The sequence below is a fragment of the Apostichopus japonicus genome, chromosome 16, assembly GCF_037975245.1.
Source record: "Apostichopus japonicus isolate 1M-3 chromosome 16, ASM3797524v1, whole genome shotgun sequence".
Classification (NCBI taxonomy): domain Eukaryota; kingdom Metazoa; phylum Echinodermata; class Holothuroidea; order Aspidochirotida; family Stichopodidae; genus Apostichopus; species Apostichopus japonicus.
Window position 1 is genome coordinate 43,610,647 of NC_092576.1, and position 23,384 is coordinate 43,634,030.

Here is a 23,384-nt window from a genome sequence, read left to right on the forward strand (position 1 = left end):
CTGGGTGCCATGCACCATTTAAGTCATGAATATTCATAACTAAGTCACCTCTATTTGCTACTGCAGCATGGCATAGTCAAATTTGTGAATAATCATTAAGTTATAGTAAGCTTTACTTTTTAATGCTTACTCCAGCAGCCGAGAACAATTCTTTGAATATTCAGATACGTACCTCAACAGGCAGGATGGGTGTGCTATTCCGAAACGTATGATCAAATACCTGAATATTCATTTCCTTAATGACACCATCCAAAATTTAACTCCCACCCAGCCATTATTAAATCTCATGAATATTCATATCACTAACTTGAGCAATTTCGATTTGTATGCCACTCCGCCGGGCATGACGGTTTGTATGAAGATAGGCTGTGGTCCGTGTGAGCTGTCGATTCCACCAGTGATGATAAAGCCTAACGATTCCTCCTTTGCCTTCTGCAATGAGACCTTTTTGCTGTTGTCAATTTGCCTATAAAAGATAACAATAAAACTATTAAAGATACGCACGTGAATACTATTATTGTACAATTGAATATATAAACACGTGTAGATCGATCCTCGACCTTTGACCTACATTCAGTCATACCTCGACCATTTTGACCTACATCCATTGTGCAAGCGTACCCTTTTGTGGGGCCTCGTGGGTACCTCACGTGACAAAACACCGTCATTATCACGTGAGTAATGTCTCGGGTATTTGGGTAGACTTGTGTAGACTGTGGATTTCGTGCTCATGCTCTAGCTTCGATGACTCTAATTATAAAAAAAGTAGCTTCTTTTTCTTCAAAACAGATTTGATTCCTGCAGTAAAGTTGTCTTTCGTTTGAGACAACGAACAATGATTTAAATACGTACAAAGCAGTGTTGGAACTCTATATTAAACACATATATGCACAGTGCAGTTAGTGCGTGGAGACAGGTATAGTAATGCACGGGTCAATATTTAAACTTACGGTGGTAAAGCTAGCCATTTTAACCAAGATGGATGATAACTGTTTCCATTCCCGCCATTTTCGATGTCGTCTGCTTCTATGACTTTGAATGAGACCTGTCTGGAATTTTTGTTGGCTTTTTGGACTTTATCCAAGCATTCCTGGTGACTTAAATCTGACAGTTTCTTGCCATCCACGGCCAAAATGATGTCTCCAACCTTCAATTTCACCAAGAAAAAAAATGATTGAAAGAAAGAGGTAAAAGAACTGACATTTACAAAACAGTTTGCACAAACCAAGGACAGATTTGTAATCGCGGTCTTTAAATGTGCAAAACAATTTCTAACTATCAGAATTATAGAGACTGACTGTCATTATAGGTATTAATAGCATATAAACAAGTTCTGTAGTTGTAGAAATTACACAGGCGTTGTTGTGCTACAATGAAAGACTTGTTCCAAGTCGTTTCTTATAACACACCTAAGCAATGTAGGCCTAATATCTTGCACAAACAAAAATAGCTTGTGACTAAAAAAAGCAAGATACAAAAAAGATCGGTTATTGTGAAACAAGTGCAACGATACAGAGAGTTCGCCTTGTATATCTCAATGAGTTCCCCTACATCATTCCAAACCGTATACGGGGAGGGGGGAGGCGATAGGGCTGGGGAGGGGGGGGTGCTGCATAGAGGAAACAGTTTGTTGACACATTTACCATTGTGTAATGCAAGGGTATTGATATAAAGCGCTTATGATAAGGTTCTGAATAATGAGGCCTCTCCAAATTATTTCTATTGTTACAGAAATATAATTTGTTTTATAAATAGACATTTATTTAGACCATCCTTTTAAAGCCTATCTTAGTAAATCAAGATAAGCTAAAACCTGTTTAATTTTAACAAGTTTTAACAATAATTTTACTGTATTCCCCAAGGCGATATCTCGTGTTATATTCTACTTTAAAGTTCATGAACGTTTTAGTTTGATTCAACGTTGTGTTCAGATATGAGCAAATGTGGCCTACAGTCAACATTCAAACCCCACAGAAGGTCTATACAATCAGCAACATCAAAACAAGGTAGTTAGTAACAAGCCCGCCTACACACTGCGCAATACACACTGCGCAACTGTATACATAAACCAATTGGCCAATAGCGTTGCTTCTTTCATTCTTTACATTTAATCCTACCTTATTTTATACTAAATGTAATAGCTATTGAAGCGTAAAGGTAACGCAAACTGCCCTTTTTGTCTGTTTTGTTTTTTGGCTACCATTACTTAATGCCATTGTATTAATACCTTACCTAAGGTGATTCGATGTATAAAACCATTGACAACAAAAGACTGTACACAATGACAGAGGTGGTGCCCACACCTTTTGTTTAAACAATGCTAAACCTATTGTGTCTGCATTGAAAGTATGCAAGATATGTGCAAATTACAGATGTAATTTGTGCGTTAGTTGTGTGAAGTCAAACCTAGTTCATACGGGTACCTGTGTGTTCCATTGTGTTAATTTTGTTTCAGAAGTTCAAGGTTCAGATTTATCAGTCGACTATGCTAGTATGTCAGTCACGAAACTATCATGTTTTGTATTCTATTTTCCGCCACGTATTATTAAGATATGAATATTTATGTTGTCGTAATACAGAAATATTGATTTTCTATATAACCTAACCAGTCGTCAACCTTATGATCACAGTTAAGGCATTTGTTTAAGGATATGTCCGATCGAACGTGCATTCCCATGAACAGAAGAACACATTTCCTTAGCAAATATTGCACCAAGAATAACGAGGTGCCCCGCGTCACCCAATTTTTGTCTATACTGTAGTGTCATATCACGCTTAAAAGCAATCGTATTGTCAGTACGAGCAGTATGAATATCATGTTTCTATCAGATAGAGGTTAGGAACTGTTTAAACTGTCCAAACGAGTGCTTTGAAGCATACCATGAGAGGACAGTTTAGAGAGGTAATAGCATTATGAAATTGTCCCAACTGGCTGCCCGCGTGATCAAATTCATGAATAATCATACACGCGAAGTAAAATGCACCCAGTTGGGACAATATTTTCTATACTGTAGTGTCATGTTCCGCTTCAGAGCACTCGTATTGTCACTACGAGCAGTACGATTTCATGTTTCTATCTGATCAAGGTTAGGAACTGTTTGTACTGTCATTACCAGTGCTTTGAAGCATGATATTGGAGTACAGTTTAGAGAGGTATTAGCATTAGGAAATTGTCCCAACTGGCTGTAAAATAAGCATCATTGATTTATATTCTCCCTCGCTTGGTATAATCAAACTCATGAGTATTTATGTTCATTGAATATGCTATAAGTCACCACCATGTATGATCAAATTCTTGACTCGTCATGTACAGGAGCAACCATGAATTGTGTTTGAAATGCATATTCTCTGCATATATGACAAAGTTATATGTAATCGTACTAATGGCTTTGTACTCATAGTGCAGGTGCTAGTGCAAACTGCTTTACTGTCACTTTATAACTTGGTTGCAGAAGTTGACAACAAGTTTATCTTCCAATGGCACTAGCAGTATTCTGCCAAACACATTTGAAAGGTATTTGCAATGGAGGAAAATTGTGCGAAAACATGTCTTTTAAGAAGAAAATATGACCTTGTTAGTTTTCTGGTTGGGTCAAATTTCAAGAATGTATATCGTTTTATGCATTATACAGAATAGCAATATGGTACAGTCTGGGCAGACATGTATTGCGTCCGTATATACTAATACATATATTCCAGCAGAGTTATATGTTACTCGTACTCATGGATTTGTACTCACAGTATAGGTACTAGTGCAAACTATTTCACTCATACTCATGGCCTTGTATAGTACAGTATAAGTATGTTATAGGGTACAGTTTGGTAACTATGTATAGCTTTGGATGCTACTATGAATGGTATAAAAGGAGAGTATATATGTATAGTATTGCTCTACAGTGTACAGTATGATATGATACTGTGTGAGTGTATGATTCTATAGAATAGTGTGTATCGAGTAGTATGTGTGATAGTGTATTAAGTGTATAATATGTATTATGTGTATAATTATGTAATGTAATATGGATGAGGGCAAATAGTTTAGAGTACTTTGTATAGAATAGAGTGTGTGATACTGTGTATAGTATATAATAAGAATCATGCATAAAGGATGAATAATGTATGATTACGTAATACAGGGTTCTGCCGCTGCCGGTCGGCGCCGGTCGGGCCCGACCAGCACGCTGAATTACCGACCGCCACAATCTGCCTGAGTGACTTTTCCGACCGGCACTTATTTTCGATAGGAACTCCAAAAAACAGCTCCATAGCCGGAGGGTCGAACGTACAGACACAATCTGTTTGAGACTAGGGGAAATCCAGTTCATAACTGTTCCAAATACTGTTCTGAAATATCCAACACATCACAGTGTCATACTTAGTAAAAATTACCAGAGTTCCGCATTCCAGACCAATGACTGTTTTCCGTTTCCAACTCCCGATCGTACTTTTGATAGTTTCATTTATATCTATTTTTATCGCGCGAGACACAGGCACTATCCAGCTAGCTAGTACACATACGGCCGTTAACCTTCGTATATGGCAAGCCATGTGGGACAAACACTGCATAATATATCCGCGTATTAATTCGAATATATACGCGTATTAATTCGAATATACATGTGTTGTAGCCTACATGTGTAAAGTTTCGCTTTTTGAAGCGATCTCGCGAGCCCGCCAAAACATGTATCGTTGGTATATGTACACAGCAAGAGCGGAAATGTTTTTTCGTGTATATCCTAATTAATCCGTGCATATATTGGATTTAATCCTCATAGGCCTATGTATTTTATTTAATACGTGTATATATTCGAATTAATACGTGTATATATTCGAATTAATACGTGTAAATATTCGAATTAATACGTGTATATATTCGAATTAATACGTGTATATATTCGAATTAATACGCGGATATATTTAAGCCATATGATTGGCTTATAATATATACGCGTATATATTCGAATTAATACGCGTATAAATTCCAATTAATACGCGGATATATTATGCAGTGTTTGTCCCACATGGCTTGCCATATTATGTTCGTAGCGGGTGAATTTACATCATATTGCATTAGGCACGAGTGACAAGGGCTGGATAACCTTGCGAACCGTCCGAACCATGGGTTCGCGGGAAATCCGCGATGCTCGCGGGAAATCCAGCCCGGCTGGCGAAAAAAAAATCGGACAAAAAAAAAAATAGAAATACTGATATCCAGTCATTGCCTCCTGCAGGTAAGTTGCCAGACTATGGCAAAGAAACAGTCACTGCTGCCCATGGCTTCTTCGAAGCTAATGCTGTCTTAGGTACTCTTGATGAGTTGCAACAGGAGTGGTTGTCTCTCAAAAATTACATCACAAAAGTTCCTGAGATGTCAGACACAGAACTCATTCAGAGGGTTGTGTACAAGGCAAGCATTGCAGGCTATGTACCCCAACTTCAGTCAACTCGCGAAGATCCTTCGGGTCATCCCAACAAACACAGCTGACCCAGAGAGATTATTCTCTCAAATGAAGCTGATTAAAACCAAAGTGAGAAACAGAATGGTGGAGCAGACACTTGATGCTATTCTTAGGGTTGTGATAGAAGGTCCTCCCCTGGATAAATTCCCTGTCAGAAGGGCAGTGCAACTCTGGGCTAGGAAGAAGAGTCGAAGACTCACACACTGCGTCTGCTGAGTGGTCAGAGTCGGCAGTCACTGCTGTAATTATGTGATATCCTTTCAATGGACCGATTTCATAGGCCCGATGTTGAATAAATGAGAGAGAATACATAATTCATTATGATTCGTCTTTATTTGGGAGTGGACTCTCACTCACTGTCCATCTAAAATTATTATCTCAGCCTGAATAATTTATTTAATAGGCACCACCGGCTGGTCTGTACTCTTTTTTCATTAATTATGAAAAATTCCAGACATGAGATCTCATTTCAAAGCTGTCTACATGTGGCTCAGAATACTCGGGAAGGGCCGTTTCCGGCCATCTGGGGGGTTTCCAAAACCCAAAATTTTCTTGTACGCTCCGCGCCAACCGATGGTGGCGTTCCGCTTAGATAGTCCTGCCGGCACTCAATCCACCCTGGGCAGAACCCTGGTAATATAATATGGATGTGTGCATATAGTATAGAACAGCCAATTTGGGCAATTTTCCATATCATGTTTCAAAGCACTCGCATTGACAGTAAAAACAGTTCCTCAACACTTTTTGCCTATTCATTCTGCTCATAATGACAGTAGGAGTGCTCTGAAGCGGGCGGGACATGACAGTACAGTATAGGAAGAATTGTCCCAATTGGGTGTTTAGAATATGGATTAGTGTAATGGTGTGTAAAGGTTGCGCGCGGCGTGTGTGTGTGATATCGTATATAGGATAGGGTATAGATCATATGCATGAATATGCAATAGCCTATATAGAATATGCATGAGTGCATGAACATGTTTACTTGGCATATAGAGTGTGGACGATTGTACATAGTGCAGAATAGTGTATGCGTTCGTATGGAGTAATAACTTTACTTCATAATACAGAATAGCGTACTACCTTCAGAGACCCCAGAACCACCTTCACAAATGTATTGTACCATAGCAACATTGTGTTATCTACAGAGTGATGACATAATGATATCTGCCTAAACTTAACAGTTCAGTCGCTTTGACAGTTGAACCTTCTTCAATGAAAGGGTTTATTTCTACAATAACTGGTATAATAAAGCTTTAACCTACACGAATTATGCAAGCTGCTCTTTAGTTTAATTAATGTTTTACATTTTTCTTTGTTTCAACCAGTGTTTTTTTATGTTATTCATTTTCCCTCTATAATCCCTGGACTTTTAGTTTTGCAATAACCTTTATTGAAGAATCAAACTTACATTGAGTTGTCCCGATCGACCGACGCAACCGTCTGGGCCTATCTTGGATACGTATATAGGAATGTTAACCTTAGGACTAATGCCACCAGCCAAAGACATCCCCAGTTTCTCACTGGATGAACACTGTTAAGACAAAATGGAAGTAAAGAGGTTAGTCAAATAAAGAAATCGGAAGTTGTGAGAGCCATAAGTAGAAGGCAAGTCGTGTGATCGGGAAAATTCAGCCAAAAAGAGGCTTCGTGGTCCCTACCAACAACTTCTAGAGGTAGAACTAGAGAAGATTATCTGTGACGGTGGCTACCCACTAGGTGTGGTTCTGGACAGAACGGTGATCACTCGAATGATGCGGGTTCGCCATTGGCCGGTACAAATTGACACGACTCCCCATTTATTCCACAATGAATACTACTTCATAACTTACATTCGAACGCTAGAGTTTGCCTATTTGGTACCTTTTGTTTTCACTGTTCCGGTCTCTTGCCTTGAAGGGCACCTCCTTGGTATTATCCCCCCCCTAATCCCCCTCCCCCTCCACACTTAACAAGGCATTATGACCCTCATGTTGGTTACCAGTTTTACAATGTGTTCAAATTTTAGTCCTACCATCGATACCCTCCTAAGGTCGTTGCCATTTATTCCCTCTCATTGGTACCCTAACTATCTAATAATCCGCCATAGATCCAACATAAACCTATGGTATGTCAACGCCATATCCCTCCTTCGACCCCACCCCCTCCCCGCCCCTTCCGCTCTATATCGTTTTCCGACAGCATTTTCACATACCTTTGTATTCCAGTTTCAACGCGTGTCTGGTTCCACGACACGGAGGCCATATCTTTCCCCTTCCCTCCCTGCTAATGTATTAAGTCCTTCATTCTCCCCTGGTGAATCCCCTACCCTCCCTACCCCCTACCCCTCATACATACACACATTTACGTTTGAAATCATATACACGCAGTAACACCACCGCCCTCCTTTCACCCTCATATTTATCCACAATAAAGTTATCCTAACTTTTGTATGACCACAATTTACACACAATGAAAGTTATCCTACCTTTTGTACCTTATGTGACTACCGTTTACACACAATAACAGCTATCCTACCTTTTGTATGACTACAGTTTACAAACAATGAAAGTGATCCTACCTTTTGTATGACTACAGTTTACACACAATGAAAGTTATCCTACCATTTGTATGACTACAGGTTAAACACAATGAAAGTTATCCTACCTTTTTTATGACTACAGTTTTCTCCGCGCGTGCCCTCGGTATCACCGCCAGTCTAAGTGGTTGATAAGTCGCCTCGGCGGCCACGGAAGGCTCAAAATCCTTCGAATTTCTCCTTGACTGTTCAGATTTTTCTCTTGCGATCAGTAAGTTAATTTGACGATTATTTTGCTGTCAAAGACATTTGAAATTTTTAAAACATTATTATTATTTTCTTTTTAATTATGCATATTTCATTTCATTTATTTGTTTCTTCGCAATATAAATACAGAGAAGTTAACTTAGTGACAAAACATATCAACAACAGGGAAAATTGTGAAAGGAAGCACTCCAAAAAATCCAGAGGAATTGTCTAGCAGAGCGCTCCCATAAGCAAATAGAGAGAACAATACAAGAAAACAGTAACACTTGCACACACCAACCCAATACGTAAAACCTACCCACCCCACCCCACCCCACCCCACCCCACCCCACCATCCACAATACATGTATATGTATATGCACATATGCATATAAATATAAAAAATCGTATCCTTTTTTATGAAGTTTATTCGAAACGATTTGATGTAAAATGGTGTCAGAAGGTTAGACAATTTTATGAATATTCAATATGTGACGTTGTTATGCATACGTAAACATATATTAACATGATTACCTTAAACAGCTCAGACACCCTTGCGGGGGGAATTTGGTTAACTCGACGACCGTTGACTTCAACAATCCTATCGTGAGCTTTCAGTCTACGATCACGAGCGGCTACACTGTCGGGAGTCTGATGAAAAATCAACAATGTTATTAATAGTTTCACTATTTAGAGTCAAAAATTAAAATTGTGAAAGACGAAATTGCCAAGTTATATTATTTGTAAAGACTGAAAGATCAGGTGATTGTATCGTGATCAAATTCTGGGATTATCAGAGCAAATAATAGCCTTTATTAGATCTTGTTCCCTACATCTAAGAAAACAATTTTCCCCTTTCTTTTGCTTTGCTTTTTCCTTTGAGTTTTAGTTTTTGCGAACTTTTAAGTCAAATGTATTTATTGTCTCGCGCTATGTATGTTATATAAGTCTTGCAGTAGGTAAGGCGAAATGATTTTGATATTATATATATATTTCTTTTATTGCAATATTGTAGATAATTACCTTAAGTTGATATACAGGTTAATATTATTTATAAAGAAATAAACAAGAAAAATAAAAACGGCAAGTATAAAATTTAAAAAAAAATTAGGCTTCATAGCGAAATTAAGAATTAAATGTGGTACCATCATAAATGCCTTGTAAGCTATAGTGTAGTCTAAACAAGGTTGGGAAAAAATGTTACCCAATACTGGATATCACATTGTATCCCACCAAAAGTTGAGTAAAGGTTTGCCCCAAACACAAGTAAAATTACGCCAGTTTTAACTAATTTTAATTGCCAACAAGTGATTCATTGGTCACAATTGCCTGTAAATTAAGATTTTAGTGGGCAAAACTTCATGAAAAGTTGGTTGGATGCAATAGTAACCAGTTTGGGGTAAAATACTTGAGTGTAGAGGGTGGCTTAACCGTTAAGTTAAGCAACGAAGAACAAATATAATAAATTTAAAATAAAAATAAAAGATGTTATTATAGAAGTGGATGATTTGGGATTATTAAAGTCGACATTTTTTACAGTTTCGATGAAGTTGGTTTGTCAGCAAGATTCTAAAACGTTGACAAACCCATGCCATGAATGAGATGTATGTATTTATGAAAGATAAAGATGCATCATCTTACCACATTGACAATGAAAACGCCTGGTTGTTTTCTACCGAAAAAGAAGGGCAAAAGATAAATTAAAATAAGTACTTTGAACAGAATTTAACTTTGACAATGTTTTGTTAAGTTGTAGTAAAAAAAAAACACTTACATAATCATGCAAATAATATTTTATTCTCCACACCTTTCTGTCTTTGCCCTTCTCTAGTGTATTCCTTACTCACTTCCCTTAATCCTCTCTTGGTCCCTCTACAGTTTATCTCCTACCTCTCCTCTTCCCTCTGTAGGTTTCTTTCTTTCTTCTCACCATCCCTTGTCTACTAATCCCCTTAGGCCTACATATATCTTTTCGTGTTCACAATGCTCATTAACCTGTCTGTATTCTGTGCATGTTTTTGCCCCTTCTGTTACTGTTACTTGTCATTTAGCCTCTGAAAAAGATCCTGCTAGGATCGAAACGTCAGGCCAACTTACACTTTACACATTCTCTTACACAGGCTCTTTAGTGGATAAGCAGTTTGCTAACAGTTTTATTTTATTTTGATTTTACTCATATTAACGACAAATAAATCGATTGATTTTCTTTCCCTCTCAGATTTGTTAAAATAAAAAACATTTAGAATTGTTTGAAAAGTAAACACAAACGTTAATAAATAAAAAAATTTGCGCAAAAGTTTGAAAATATGAACACCAATTTTGATTTATTTTACCTCACGTTATGCATAATAATAATATTATTATATAATGCCAGAAAACAATATTCCATTTTAGACTTTTCGTCACTTTCAATTATGTAACATAAATCACGAAAAGAAAAAGCGCATTTAAAAAAAAAACAAAAAAAAAACATTTGACTGTCCATATTTGATATCAGCTAAAGCATATATTCGAATCTAGGTAATGCACAAACTGACGTTCTGATGTTTTAATTCAAGCCGTAAATAATGGATGTGTTAAATATCATAGCTAGCTTACTTTTTGCCGGAGATAGATATCCCTAAAGGAACTCCTTTATTCTTCATAATGGACACTCGCTTTAGCTCCAGATTCGATGAGAACTTATCCATCTCCCTCTGTTCCCGGTAGACCATCAGTTTGATGGTTCCCTTGGCGCTACTCAAGGCGTTCTTGGCAACCACGTGTTGTACATCTTGTATGTCCATGTCGTTAACCTGTGAACGACATGGTATCGACCGTAAATATGGTATCGACCGTGGGAAATGTCATTTGCCGGAGAGACAATGGTTGTGTAACTTTCCTAGACAGTAGGAAAGTTTACATTGTGGGATAGGGGTAGCAAATGAGGGTTAGCTTAGAAGTCGTCAAAGCCGCCCCCCCCCCCCCATCCCTAAGTGCCCACACCAGTTAATTAAGCTGGTAATTTATATCACTAATTTATTATAAATCATTAAGACTTAAGTAACATTAATAATGCAACATCCATTCAAAAGTGTTCATACATAACAAAAACCCTTTCCAGCAATTTCGAACCATTTGAAGCACGTGTAAATTATTTGTGGGAAAATGTTTTCTGTAGATGGTGTAGTTTATTATTCTCTCTTTTTCTATTAAAAATACGGCATATAAAATTTTAGTTTATCGATGAATTCAAGGGCTGGAAAGTTATATATTACGGTTTTAACGATTGTTAGTTACTACGCATGCTCACATCAAAACGTAGCACTCACATACTGGCATAGGAAAATAGGTTATGTAAACAAAGACCGGTTGAGATCACGAATATCTTCCCATCTTTTGAATATTACACAGACGACATTTAGAAGTTGGAAACTAGATTTAACTCAACTTTGAGGATATTAGTTTTATAAATATCAGAATATCAAACTGCGTTATATTACAGTATCAGGTGGATACTTTGCTGTATGCAGGAAAAAACAAAACAAAATCGAGCAATACAGCTTCCTGATTGGACACCAATGACGTCATTCTGTTAGCACCTACAACAAGCGAATATCGACCAATCAAATCACGTCCTTACCTTCAGGATAATATCGCCTGCTTTTAGTCGCTTGTCTCTCTTTGCGGCACCGTTTTGGAATACTTCTTGTACCATAATGGCGATCTAAACGACAAAAGAAAGGCATTTGTTATCATACGATATGCTTATACGTGTGTGACGTCATTATAACGTCACGATTTTTATCGTTTTCATGTTACTACCGTATTTATCTTATAACAATTAATGGCTAGGCCATTTAGTAGGCCTTTAATGTGATCTCTCTACTGAACCACGTACGATTTTCCTAGTACTGTAGACACCAGACAAGTTGGTGACGAACAGCACTTGGTTTATCAGTAAAAAGCGATTGAGATATATGTATATATTAGATCCTCCTGCAAGCAGGAACTTGCGAAGAAGCCATCATTGGCTTATCAAAGCCGCAAGATGACCGAAGTCAGTCTCTTACATTCATATTTAACGTCCATGGTTATGAATTGTCAATTGTCAACAACTCTGTAACTGGACGACATACATTAATCTGGGAGTGACTCGAACCGGCGACCTTATGATTGAAAGGCACCGGCGTTAACCACGGAGCTAACACTCTAACATACGGTTATACGGTTGTCTAATAGCATAACAGCTCGATATTATAATTGTTGTTTTTTTCGTCTGGAATATTGCTAGCTAATGCTGACTCACTCCAGGAATCTAGACAAGGTAAACATTTGAGTTTCCAATTCATGTTTGTCAAATAAAAGAAAAGGAACTTCTTGTTTCTACCCAAAACTAAGTCACGCTATCACCTTCAGACTCTGTACTCTTTTTGTTTTGTGTGTGTGTGCGTGTTTCATAGCCATACAAAGTTTGCGTTACGCTCTGGTGATTTCATTACGCGCCCCTTTGACTATATATATACACACACAATAACACTTTAATTATAAGTAAATTGATTTGGCGACAACAATGAAGAACCTTAAGTCGTGCCAATAGAGCCGTGGTATATTTTCACCATATAAGGTTCACGTTTGGGCGCACACGTATATAAAACTTAACATATATTTTTGCCTGGTTTATATAGTAACGGATTGGTAAATATTGAATATAGTTATAGTCCTATAGATCGATTCCAGACTTTAACGGAACCACCCAAATTGTTCACACATTTTGACACACTTTAACGGAACCACCCAAATTGTTCACACATTATGACAGGATTATGTTATGAAAAAATATATAAAAAAGCACTTAGCCACCTGACAGAAGCTGTAATCATACCATTTCCTTTAGTCCATAACACTTTCTTGTAATATCTCTTTGAAAAGTATACTCATGATATAAATACATGTAAAAGTGGTAAAGTTTTATGCTGGTACTTCAAAAGTGGAATATTTTAGACATATACAAAGGACACATCTATAACCCACAGGGTATATATGATGATCGTATGGATAGGATACATCTACAACCTACAATGCATATGCCTATATGATGATTGTATGGATAGACACATCTATAACCCACAATGTCTTCATGATGATCGTGAGGATATGATAAATCTAAAACCCGCAATGTATATACGATGTTTGTATGGATAGACACATCTATAACCCACAATGTCTTCATGGCGATCATATGGATAGGATACATCTACAACCCACAATATATATATGATGATCATATCGATAGGATACATCTATATAACCCACAATGTCTATAAGATAATCATATGGATAGGATACATGGAGGGGGTGTCCCCCTCCCCTTTGGATTTTTTTTTTGCATTTCCAGGTGGCCTCAGATGCAATTTGGAGCAATATAGCACACTCCAACACCCACTCCATTTTGTAAATAATTTTGCATTTTCACCTGGCATTAGATGCAATTTGGTGCTCCAAATGAGATTTTTTTTCTGCCAAAATGTTCTGAGCACCAAGGGCAGCGGGAATAGCATAAATGAGTAAAATGTCGAATGTTGTTATCATTTATTGAGAAATGGAAAAGGGGGTTTTCTGACTTGCGAAGCGGGGAGGGGTGGGCGAATGATACTTCCGCCCCCATATTTTCACTGGGGGGGGGGGGTAGGCGCCCCAACCCCCCCGGTTCCTACGCCCATGATTCATATGGATAGGACATGTCTACAACCCACAATGAATATATGAAGATCTAGCCTCGTGACTTCTCCGAGCAACTCTGTAGCACAGATATAAAATGACGTCATCAGTGTCACTACTGTGTTTAACTGACCAATCGCCTGTTTAATCTGTTTGTCTGCATTCGAAATGCGCAATTGACAGACATATACCACAATGACGTAGCTACGGAGGGGGGGGGGGGGTCTAGGATGATGGTCGGATCGAACGATAAGAGAATTGGTTTGAATAATGCATGTTATACTTCAGTACCATGAATAACACCTCCGAGGCCCTACGACACCCATTACTTCCCCCAAACCCACGTTATTGTTTATAAATCACCTGTGTAAGTGATATTCTATAAATTAGTGTTTGCCATCCTACCATATGATTGTACTGTACTCTAACAAGTCTAATGTTAACTATCAAGCTCACCAATGGAGTTTCATTTCCGCCTACGACAGAAATTCCAATGAGTTCATCTTCTTCAATTTCAAACTCGATTGTTGTCTTAGCGCCATTTTTAATGGAAGCTGTAAGGTAATGAATAAAATCAAACTATGATAAAGTAAAACAAGAGAACCATTAATATGGGCACAGGGCAACTCCAACCATTGAAACTTGAAGTTTGTCTCTTATCATAAGTCAAAAGTGTCCCATTACATGCTCATGAAAAAAGATATGATTTATCTTTTTCAAAATTTTCAAAATATTAAAACTATTAAAAGTATTATTTTTCTTTAGTTAAGTTATTGATATTTTGTTTATTAAAGTGTTCATTTTGTTGTGTGTGTGTGTTTTTTTTCATCTTTCTTTTTTAAATTGTATTTATATGTGGGAAATGCCTTTTTTCATGGCAAAAATATTCCAGTTTGAATTTAGTAATTAAATAGTAATTAAATTGTCGTACACAATTCAGATACTGGGTATTGGTGGTTTAGGATTTACTGAAGATGCATATTCAAACATTGTTTATAAAATTATCACAATTAAAAGCATCTTGTAGTGACATAACACCCTCATCCTATTTATATTGTGATTTCTTTTTTCCAATTTGCTGATGTGTTGTGGCATCTGGCAACAGTAGAGTAAATGATGACAACACGGCAATTGAGGTGAAATATATATTTGTTTTACTCTATAATATTGCATTCAGTTATCTAGATAGATTGGATGTGAAGTAAAAAAAATATATCACAGTAGAGTTGCATTTTGCTGAAATTTTAACTTCGGAGAACATTGGCAGTTCAGCAAACACTTCCAATATATCAAGTATTTCAAGTATAAATCAAAAAGAAACTTAATATTAGCCTACGCAGGGCGTTGATAAAAGAACACCTGTTCTAATGACGTCACAGACCCCCTGCTGTGATCCAACTTCCTTGAGAAGTTGAGTTCCTTGAGTTAGCCAATCAAAATAGGTTATAATCATTCAACCATATCACGCGTGCTAGACAATATATTGGGGGTATTCAATAGTACAGTAGCCTATATTATGATGGAATCTTTTCCTCGTCAGTAAAAGTATATATATATATTTCGGGGGGTGGGGATGGAAGGGGATGGGGAAGGGGGCACCAAAAAATCCTGCTATAACATACCACACGAACTTCATGATTCTCAATACAAAACCACATCATGAATTTTCATTACTAACGAATTGCATTCTTCAACATACAGTACGGCGTCGCATTCATTCATTCGGTGCTTTTGCAAATACCAATCTTAAAATGGAATACTTTAGTTATTGGATCTGATGTATACAATAGAAGGCTCTTCGATATAAATACCATTCTTGAAGCCGAATTCACAAGTTTCCACGTGGTCAGCATGTTCCCTTTCCGGTCCGTTCCATTGACAACCGGCATAGGTACATCGGACTCGTTTTGACCGGCAGCGACCATGGAGATGACCTTCCAGTTGGCCTCGTTCCATCCCAGCCGAACAGTTTGGACATTCTACTTTAAGTTTATCCAAAAGCCTAAATAATTAAGACGGGGTTAATGGAAAAAAACAAAAACATTACAATGTAGTCAAGTGTACGGTTCACACTAATAGATACTCCAAAACTTACTGGTTTGGATATTTACGAGTGACGAGCTTACCTGTCTCCCCACAACCTATGCACCCCATTCTACCGCGCCTAGAATGTCCTGGTAATCTTTTAACACTGTGCACCCTCTGTGACCCGGCTTCACGGGTCACCAACCTTCCTTCTCATGAGACCAAAGCCCCTCCAAAGTGGTCTCTGCCTTGGAGTCGAGTAGTAGTCCTTCCCGACAAGTGGGAGGGCTACCCCCTCGACTCCTAGCCTAACATCGAATTTCTGACGCTTCCAACGGGAGGGGTAGTACTCCCCTTCCTGTGGGGAGGGGGGCTACCCTCTACGACCCCGTCCACGCCTGTACCCCTTAGCTCTAAAAAAGGTAGCAGAAGGTACTCTACAAGTTAGGCCCAAGGCCCTGAACACCGTAGTGTTTAATGGAGAAAGACAAAGGAAAAAGAGTATCAACATTATAAAGGAAATATATATATAACGCTTCTCCATATATATAACACTCTAAGACACTCTTCCCTAAGTCACTCATAGTGGCCCTACGTTACTACGAGAAACTACAAGTTACTACCGATTACTACAAGTTACTACCGGTTACTACCGGTCAAGATAAAACTATCTTTGCAACAGACTCGCTGGTAAAGATAGGTGATGGTACGGGGCCTCGTACGGTAGTGGAACCTCCTTTCCTCAGGTCTCTTGGCCTGTGCTAGAAGGTGTTTTGTTAAGTCAATGCGACCGCTCCTCCGTCCGGCTGTGTTCCACCCCCCTCGGGGGAGGGAGGCGGGAATGGAGACAGGTAAGCTCGTCACTCGTAAATATCCAAACCAGTAAGTTTTGGAGTATTTACTTCGTTCCTCGCTTACCTGTCTCCCCACAACCTATGCACCGAGTGGCACTGCCCGATGGTGGGAGGCCCGAGGGGTGGGACCTAGTACCCGCCGGATCTCGCATCACCACGCTATGAAATGCCGCCTCAGCCTGTAATGAGTCTGAAAGGTAACAGGCGACGAACGTCGTTGGTGTTCGCCAAGCTGCTGCCTTAAGGATGACCTCTATTGGGACTCCTGCAAAAAGAGCTGTCGAGGCCGCCTTTCCTCTAATGTCATGGGCTCTCGTTAAAGTTGTGCCAACTGCAAAGGGGCGAATAATCTCCGTCAGCCACCGAGAGAGGGTGTCCTTAGACACCGTTGAAAAGATGCTCTGGGTAGTATGAACAAGGACATGGTTGTTCCTCTCAGGGGTTGAGTCTTGTTTAAGTACCATTTGAGAGCCCTGACTGGGCCCCACAGTTTGTCCTCTGCGACTGAGGAAAGCGTCTTTATTTCAGGGATAAAGATGTCCCCCGGCAGGAAGGAAAGGACCTGGTTCTTGGGTATGAAGGACGGATCGGGGACCATTCTCCCGTGGTTCTCAAACCTAATATGGTTCTGCTTTGTAGGCAGAGCGTGGAGACAGCTCCTTCTTCTTGCTGACGTGAGGTGATCAGGAAAAGGGTTTTCTTACTGAGGGCTGCCAGCGAGGCTGAAGCCAGTGGTTCGTATGGTGATTTAGTGAGTGCCTGCAGTGCTGCTGATGGACTCCACGAGGGGGCGAGCCGTCTGGTCCGAGGACGCCTGTTTGCCATCCCCCTGATGGGCTGGGTGATGTCCCCGTTGTTGCCCGGGGTGGACCCATCTGGAAAACCGCGGTGGATCGGGGTAATTGCCAACCTGTAGTTCTTGATGGTTGACACTTGCTTTCCCTCCTCGAAGAGGGAGTGAGGAAGTCTACCACTTGTGCCAGAGAGGTCTCGGCTGGCAGTGCCTGTCTGTTCTGGCACCATTCCCCGCCTAACAAAATAACCCTGATCAGCGATAACCTGTCAAACATAGAGACAGATCCCTCCTCATTGCGGTAGCCAAAAAGCCCCCGACTGACAGTTTATCTTACAGGTCCCCCTTTGTACACCTGAATGGAAAGACGCAATGGAGATAAAATGCCTTGCCAAAGACACGACGGGATGATCTGGCCAGGACTCAAAACTGCAAGTCTTAGATCACCAGTCCACTGCCTTCACCATTTGACCACAGTGCTCTCGAAAAATGAGTACTGAATGGATAGTTTGCTTCATCAGAATCTTGGTCAATGCTACAACTGTTATACTGTATGTGACTCCTAAGACTATATATGTATTTATGTATTTTAGTATAATGTATTATATGTATTTTAGATCATCCTGCAAGCAGGAACTTGTGAAGAAACCTCATTGACCTATCAAGGCCGCAAGTTGACCGAATTCAGTCTCTTACATTCGTATTTAATGTCCATGATAATGAATTGTCAACAACTCTGTGACTGGACGACATACATTAATCTTGGAGTGACTCCAACTCGGGACCTTATGATTGAAAGGCACCGGCCTTAACCACTGAGCTACAGTAACTGGGCTATAGGTCTACTCATCAGGAACAAACTCCCAACAGGGACCGTGAAGTTGGTGAGAGGGTGGGTTTGTAGAAATTCCACCTCATACATCCCTGGCTGCTTTAACCGAGCCCGGGGAGTTACTCATCACGCACAAACGCGTTATTAAACGCTTCGTCTTTTGTTATGATAACGTTATTTGCGGTGTAGAAAAATATGTCACCGAAACGTTTTCAGGCTAGTAAATCCACACAAATTTCGGAAGGACATGAATATGACATTAATATAACATTAAAATCTCATAGAACGTTATGTCGACGTTTCAACAACACCACATTTGATGTTATAAAACGTATTAAATGTTATGCTAACGTACCTGTTACTTCTCAAGTCTCTTCATGTCGAGATGAGAATTGTATCACTATCGTAGTACAGTGAAAGTTTCCAACTTCCTATTGAAACCAGCTAGCGCATGGTCACGGCCAGCCTATCAGGTGCTACGAAGTGGAACTCTGCTTAAAGTTTTGGAACATCGAACATTATTCATGGAGCGTATCCCGTATGTTCGGAGCGTGATAGCCCTTGTAGCGTTGATGGGGTTCTATCCTACCCCTTATTCAACTTACTAACGCGTATGTCTTGGTAATTTACCAGAGAAATAGAGAGGCTTATTCCATAGGATCGCTCACATAGTCGACAGCTCGTTGCAGCAAGCGTTGAGCTCACACGTGGCAAGCCAGGTGACTGCCTGGCCCCGCCTCCTCTCTTAACAAATGTACCGCGTTATACACATTGCTGGCAGTTTGCCAAGGCTTAAGAAGTTTTCGTTTTCCTGGCACTTTGCCAATGTTTGAGATAGTCCTCTTTTTGGCAGTTTGCCAAGATATTAAAGCAGAGAGAGTACGTTACGAGAACCGTTTGAAACCATTCAGTCTTGCGCATTTTAGCATATTCGGCTTGCGCATTTTAACATGTTCTGAAAATGGGTTCCACAAGTGTTTTAGAACGCAAGTGAGGTTTTAAACCTAGATATATGGCGATGAATTATAATTAGAGAGGAGTATAATTAGCGAGGAGGATCTGACCCATGAATGCCCAGGAAAACTATGTCATGTCCTGGTTTCTGCTGGTACTGTACTTGTTAAACACATTTGGGATGTGTAGCGATTAAAGGTGTAGCGGTTGCGGTGTTTTTCCGCAATTGATTCGAACCTGTCGTCGCAGCCCAAGCTGCTAGTTTCGGGGGGCAACGATCCCCCCGATGTAGAGGGCTTTTCCTTCTCTGGGAAGCGGGAGTGACCGTCCTCTGTAACCCCGAAATCTAGTGATCGACCTCGTCGTCTAGGCCGGACAGGTTGACCGACGTTCTGCAAACCAGAAGTTCCTCACCGGGGGACAAATCAGGTTGCATTCTTTGGTCTGGGATTGATCGTGGTGTCGCGGCCGGGTGTTCGGTGCCCTATTTGTCCTTCCCTCTCTGAGGCTGGGGATATGTATATCTCCCTTCGCCGTGGGAACCTCGCTCGGGGTCGGCTCTCTTTTCGGATTGGGCGCTCTGGGGGCCCAGCAGTTGTAACTCTCGTCGGCCCCCGGCCTCGGGATCGGCCGCGGCTCCAGCTAGGAGGTCTGCGGACCGGGTTTCTGCCCCTGCTTCCCCGTTCTGGGGGCCCAGCAGTCGTCGATCTCATCGGTTCCCGGCTCCGGGACCGGTTCTGGGTCCGTAGTGGGACTTTGGTTTCGGGCTCCCTATGGAGTCTCGTCGGGCCCGGGCCCTCCGAAGCCCATCTCTAGGGGCCCGGCAGTCGATTGTAGCTCCGGTTCCCGGCTTCGAGGCCGGTCTCGGATCCGGAGTGGAACCTCGGTTCTTCACTCCCTCTGGGGTCTCGCCGGACCCGGGCTCCTGGAGCCCATCTCTGTGCGTACCACGCCGAGTACCACTCTCCTCGACCCGGACATTCTGTCCGTTCCGGTCGGAATTTCTAATGGGCTTTACATTGGCCTTTAGCCTTGCCTTCCCCCTTGGTCATACAATCCGGACGTCGCCGGGACCTTGGGTTCTGGTCGGAATTTCTAATGGGCTTTACATTGGCCTAGGCCTTGCCCTTGCCTGCCCCCTTGGTCATACAATCCGGACGTCGCCGGGACCTTGGGGGGCAAAAACTCTTTCTTCTCTCTCTCTATCTCTCTCCTCCGGAAGGGGAGTCTCGTACGTCAGCTAGTACAGTGCGCCAAGCCATTGGGCCACTCTATGTGTTCTTGGCCACTCCCCATTCTATCTCAAAACAACTCTTTGGCTTCTTCCTCACCTCCAGTCTCTCCTACAATTCCCTCCCCTCTCGGAGAACCGTTGGGGGTACGGGAAGGTGTCCAGTTTGTCCCGGAGCTTCGAACGCTTGCTAGCCAGCCAAGTGCATAATTCTTGCCAAGGAGCTGGCGTAAACAAGATTTAGACCAACAAGGGTCTCTGGGCTACAGGTCCTGCCTCTGGGGCAAGGATCCTGGCCAAACCCCCCCTCCGGGCGGAACATAAAAACAATTGACATAATTCAAGTGGCTCCGAGTACATGATTGAAAAACTCACGTTAGGAAGGCTAGGAAAGGTAGTCTATCGCAAGAACGTAAACTAACCAAGTGAGTGGAAGGAGCGGGGTGGGGAGACTAGAATTGCCTTTGCGGTCTTTGATCACGATAACTTTCGTGGAAAATTCGTAGAAACTTCGTTGACAACCGTGCCCGCAGTGGTCTAAATTTTGTCAACGAACTTATTCGTTTTCAACGTTTGTTAAGCGAAAACAGTACTGTACGCTACAAGAGTGAAAACCAACACTTAGAAAGGCGACCAAGTAACGAAGTACATGAAACGAGCAAACATCTTATAAGAAAAATAACAGATAAAAACATGTACGGATAAGAACATGTAAACAAGGCGAGAACCGCCCATTCGCGCTAATGCGAAAAGGGGGCTCGTGGTTACAAGGTACGCTACAAAGGTGAAACCCAACACCTAAAAGCGAACAAGTAACGAAGGCATGGAAGGCAAATTTTTCTCTTGGCCGGAGCCTGGCCCTTCTCTTTCCACACTCTCTTCCTCGGCCCCCTTTCCACCACCTCTCCTACCTCTTCCTCTCCTATCTGTACTAGGTCTCCCACTACTAGGGAGCCGCTGGGGTTGGGGAGCAAGTCTAGCATGTCCTGTAGCTACATTCTGAGTCCTGCTAGCCAGGTATTGATATTTAGCCAAGGAATGGGGGTGAACTGGGAACACACCAGACACGGGGCCCTCCTGGAAAAAGTACGGCGCTAGGGACAAGGGCAAGTTCATCCCGGCCATCACTGGCCGGAACAAGGAGCAATCAATGCATTTCAGCTGATTCCTAGACATGACTGAAAGACCCCTAGTTAAGGGAACAACTTCTTAACAATATGATAGGAGAAGCCCCCCTTCTCTGGGGGGGAAACCAGCTAACAAGGAAGAGATAGGTATAATGTAAACATATACAAATAAAAGTAAATATAAAAGTGATATACCCATGTAGTATAAAATAATATACACATGTGGTAACGGATAAGAAAATATACACACATGGTATAAGGGCAATGCGATACTACCTTAACACCGTGCCTCGGCTAGAGGCCCGCGGCTTACAAGGTAACAGAATAGGCATAAGGCCAGCCCACAAAAAGGTGGGGAAAAAACCAGGAACGAGCCTGGGAACAAGGAAGGGACAAGTAATATATATATATACCGTATAAAGCAACGATAATACAAGAGAAGTAGAGTAGTAAACAACTAAACAACGGGTGAGGGAAAGAACTAACGCAATAGCGTGTGTAGCCAAAAAAGGCGGGAACTAGCGTAACTACGGTAAACAATTCGCGGAACTGCTACCAGTACTAGAGTTCTGCACAGAAAAAAAGCGGAGCGAACGCCGCTCCCGAAAAACAGCCCTAAAAACCTCTCTAAAAAAAGAAAAGGATACTTATCGGGCTGCAAAGACTTGAAATACTTCCAAGAACAGTGGATGGGAAAATATTTCCGATCCTAGGAACCAAAAGTGGACGAAATTCGGTGGAAAAAATCCGCTCGAAAAAATACGAAGTAGACGCTTTGGTTGGTAGAATGAGAAGGAAGGTTGGTGACCCGTGAAGCCGGGTCACAGAGGGTGCACAGTGTTAAAAGATTACCAGGACATTCTAGGCGCGGTAGAATGGGGTGCATAGGTTGTGGGGAGACAGGTAAGCGAGGAACGAAGTAAATATATACCAGACTACAGCCAGTGTTGTCAGCGATAATTTTGTGTGAATTAAACAGAATAAACTTTAAAGCCATGTGAGCACAGTAGGGATATATTTATGTGGCAGGGTTGTACTAGAGGAGGGGTATTAGATTAATACCCCCACCCGCCCGCCTACCCCCGCCCACCCACCTCCACGCTCTCCCCCTCATGTAGCAAGTTTCAGATAATTCCAATTTTGTGTCTCTTGTTGTACTTCACTATCGCTTCCAGTAAACACGAAATATCTGAAATTGTTACAGCCGATTGTTCCGCAACCTGGAACCATGTGGGGCTCCCCCCCCCCACCCTGTCCCTCCTTCACCCTAACATTTGTTTGTTTACCTGCTCTTAAAGCATGACTGTATAGGTACAGAGTTTATAGCGATATATAAACCGGGCCATAACGATATTAATAGCCCATTTTATTTGTCAGGTTATCCTTTAAACATCAGTGGTTTATCAAATAAAGTGGCTGAACTTGGTAGTCTAATTCATACTGACTATTACAGTATGTCAGTTCACATGATGGCACACATACCGTTAATTAACACAGCAGATAAGAATGACTGTAGGTACAGAATTTACAGTGATATGTTAACCGTTTATAGCCAAAACGATATCAATAAACCATTTTATTTGTCAGGTGATCCTATAAACATCAGCGGTTTATCAAGCAAAGTGGCTGAACTTCGTAGTCTAACTCA

General features: G+C 41.0%; 2 protein-coding genes across 2 annotated transcripts in view; one reads left to right on the forward strand and one right to left on the reverse strand.

Moving 5' to 3' along the window:
* LOC139983280 (uncharacterized) overlaps positions 1-23,384 on the forward strand; it is a 254,458-nt gene that overhangs the window by 191,281 nt on the left and 39,793 nt on the right. The window lies entirely within an intron of this gene.
* LOC139983282 (ligand of Numb protein X 2-like) overlaps positions 1-23,384 on the reverse strand; it is a 37,808-nt gene that overhangs the window by 923 nt on the left and 13,501 nt on the right. The window contains exons 3-12 of the mRNA XM_071996740.1: positions 15,732-15,922; positions 14,377-14,474; positions 11,843-11,926; positions 10,819-11,015; positions 9,862-9,892; positions 8,755-8,871; positions 8,103-8,270; positions 6,868-6,990; positions 951-1,147; positions 308-466 (exon numbers count right to left, since the gene is read on the reverse strand). Coding sequence (XP_071852841.1) covers positions 308-466; positions 951-1,147; positions 6,868-6,990; positions 8,103-8,270; positions 8,755-8,871; positions 9,862-9,892; positions 10,819-11,015; positions 11,843-11,926; positions 14,377-14,474; positions 15,732-15,922 — 1,365 coding nt within the window. The remainder of the gene's footprint in view (positions 1-307; positions 467-950; positions 1,148-6,867; positions 6,991-8,102; positions 8,271-8,754; positions 8,872-9,861; positions 9,893-10,818; positions 11,016-11,842; positions 11,927-14,376; positions 14,475-15,731; positions 15,923-23,384) is intronic.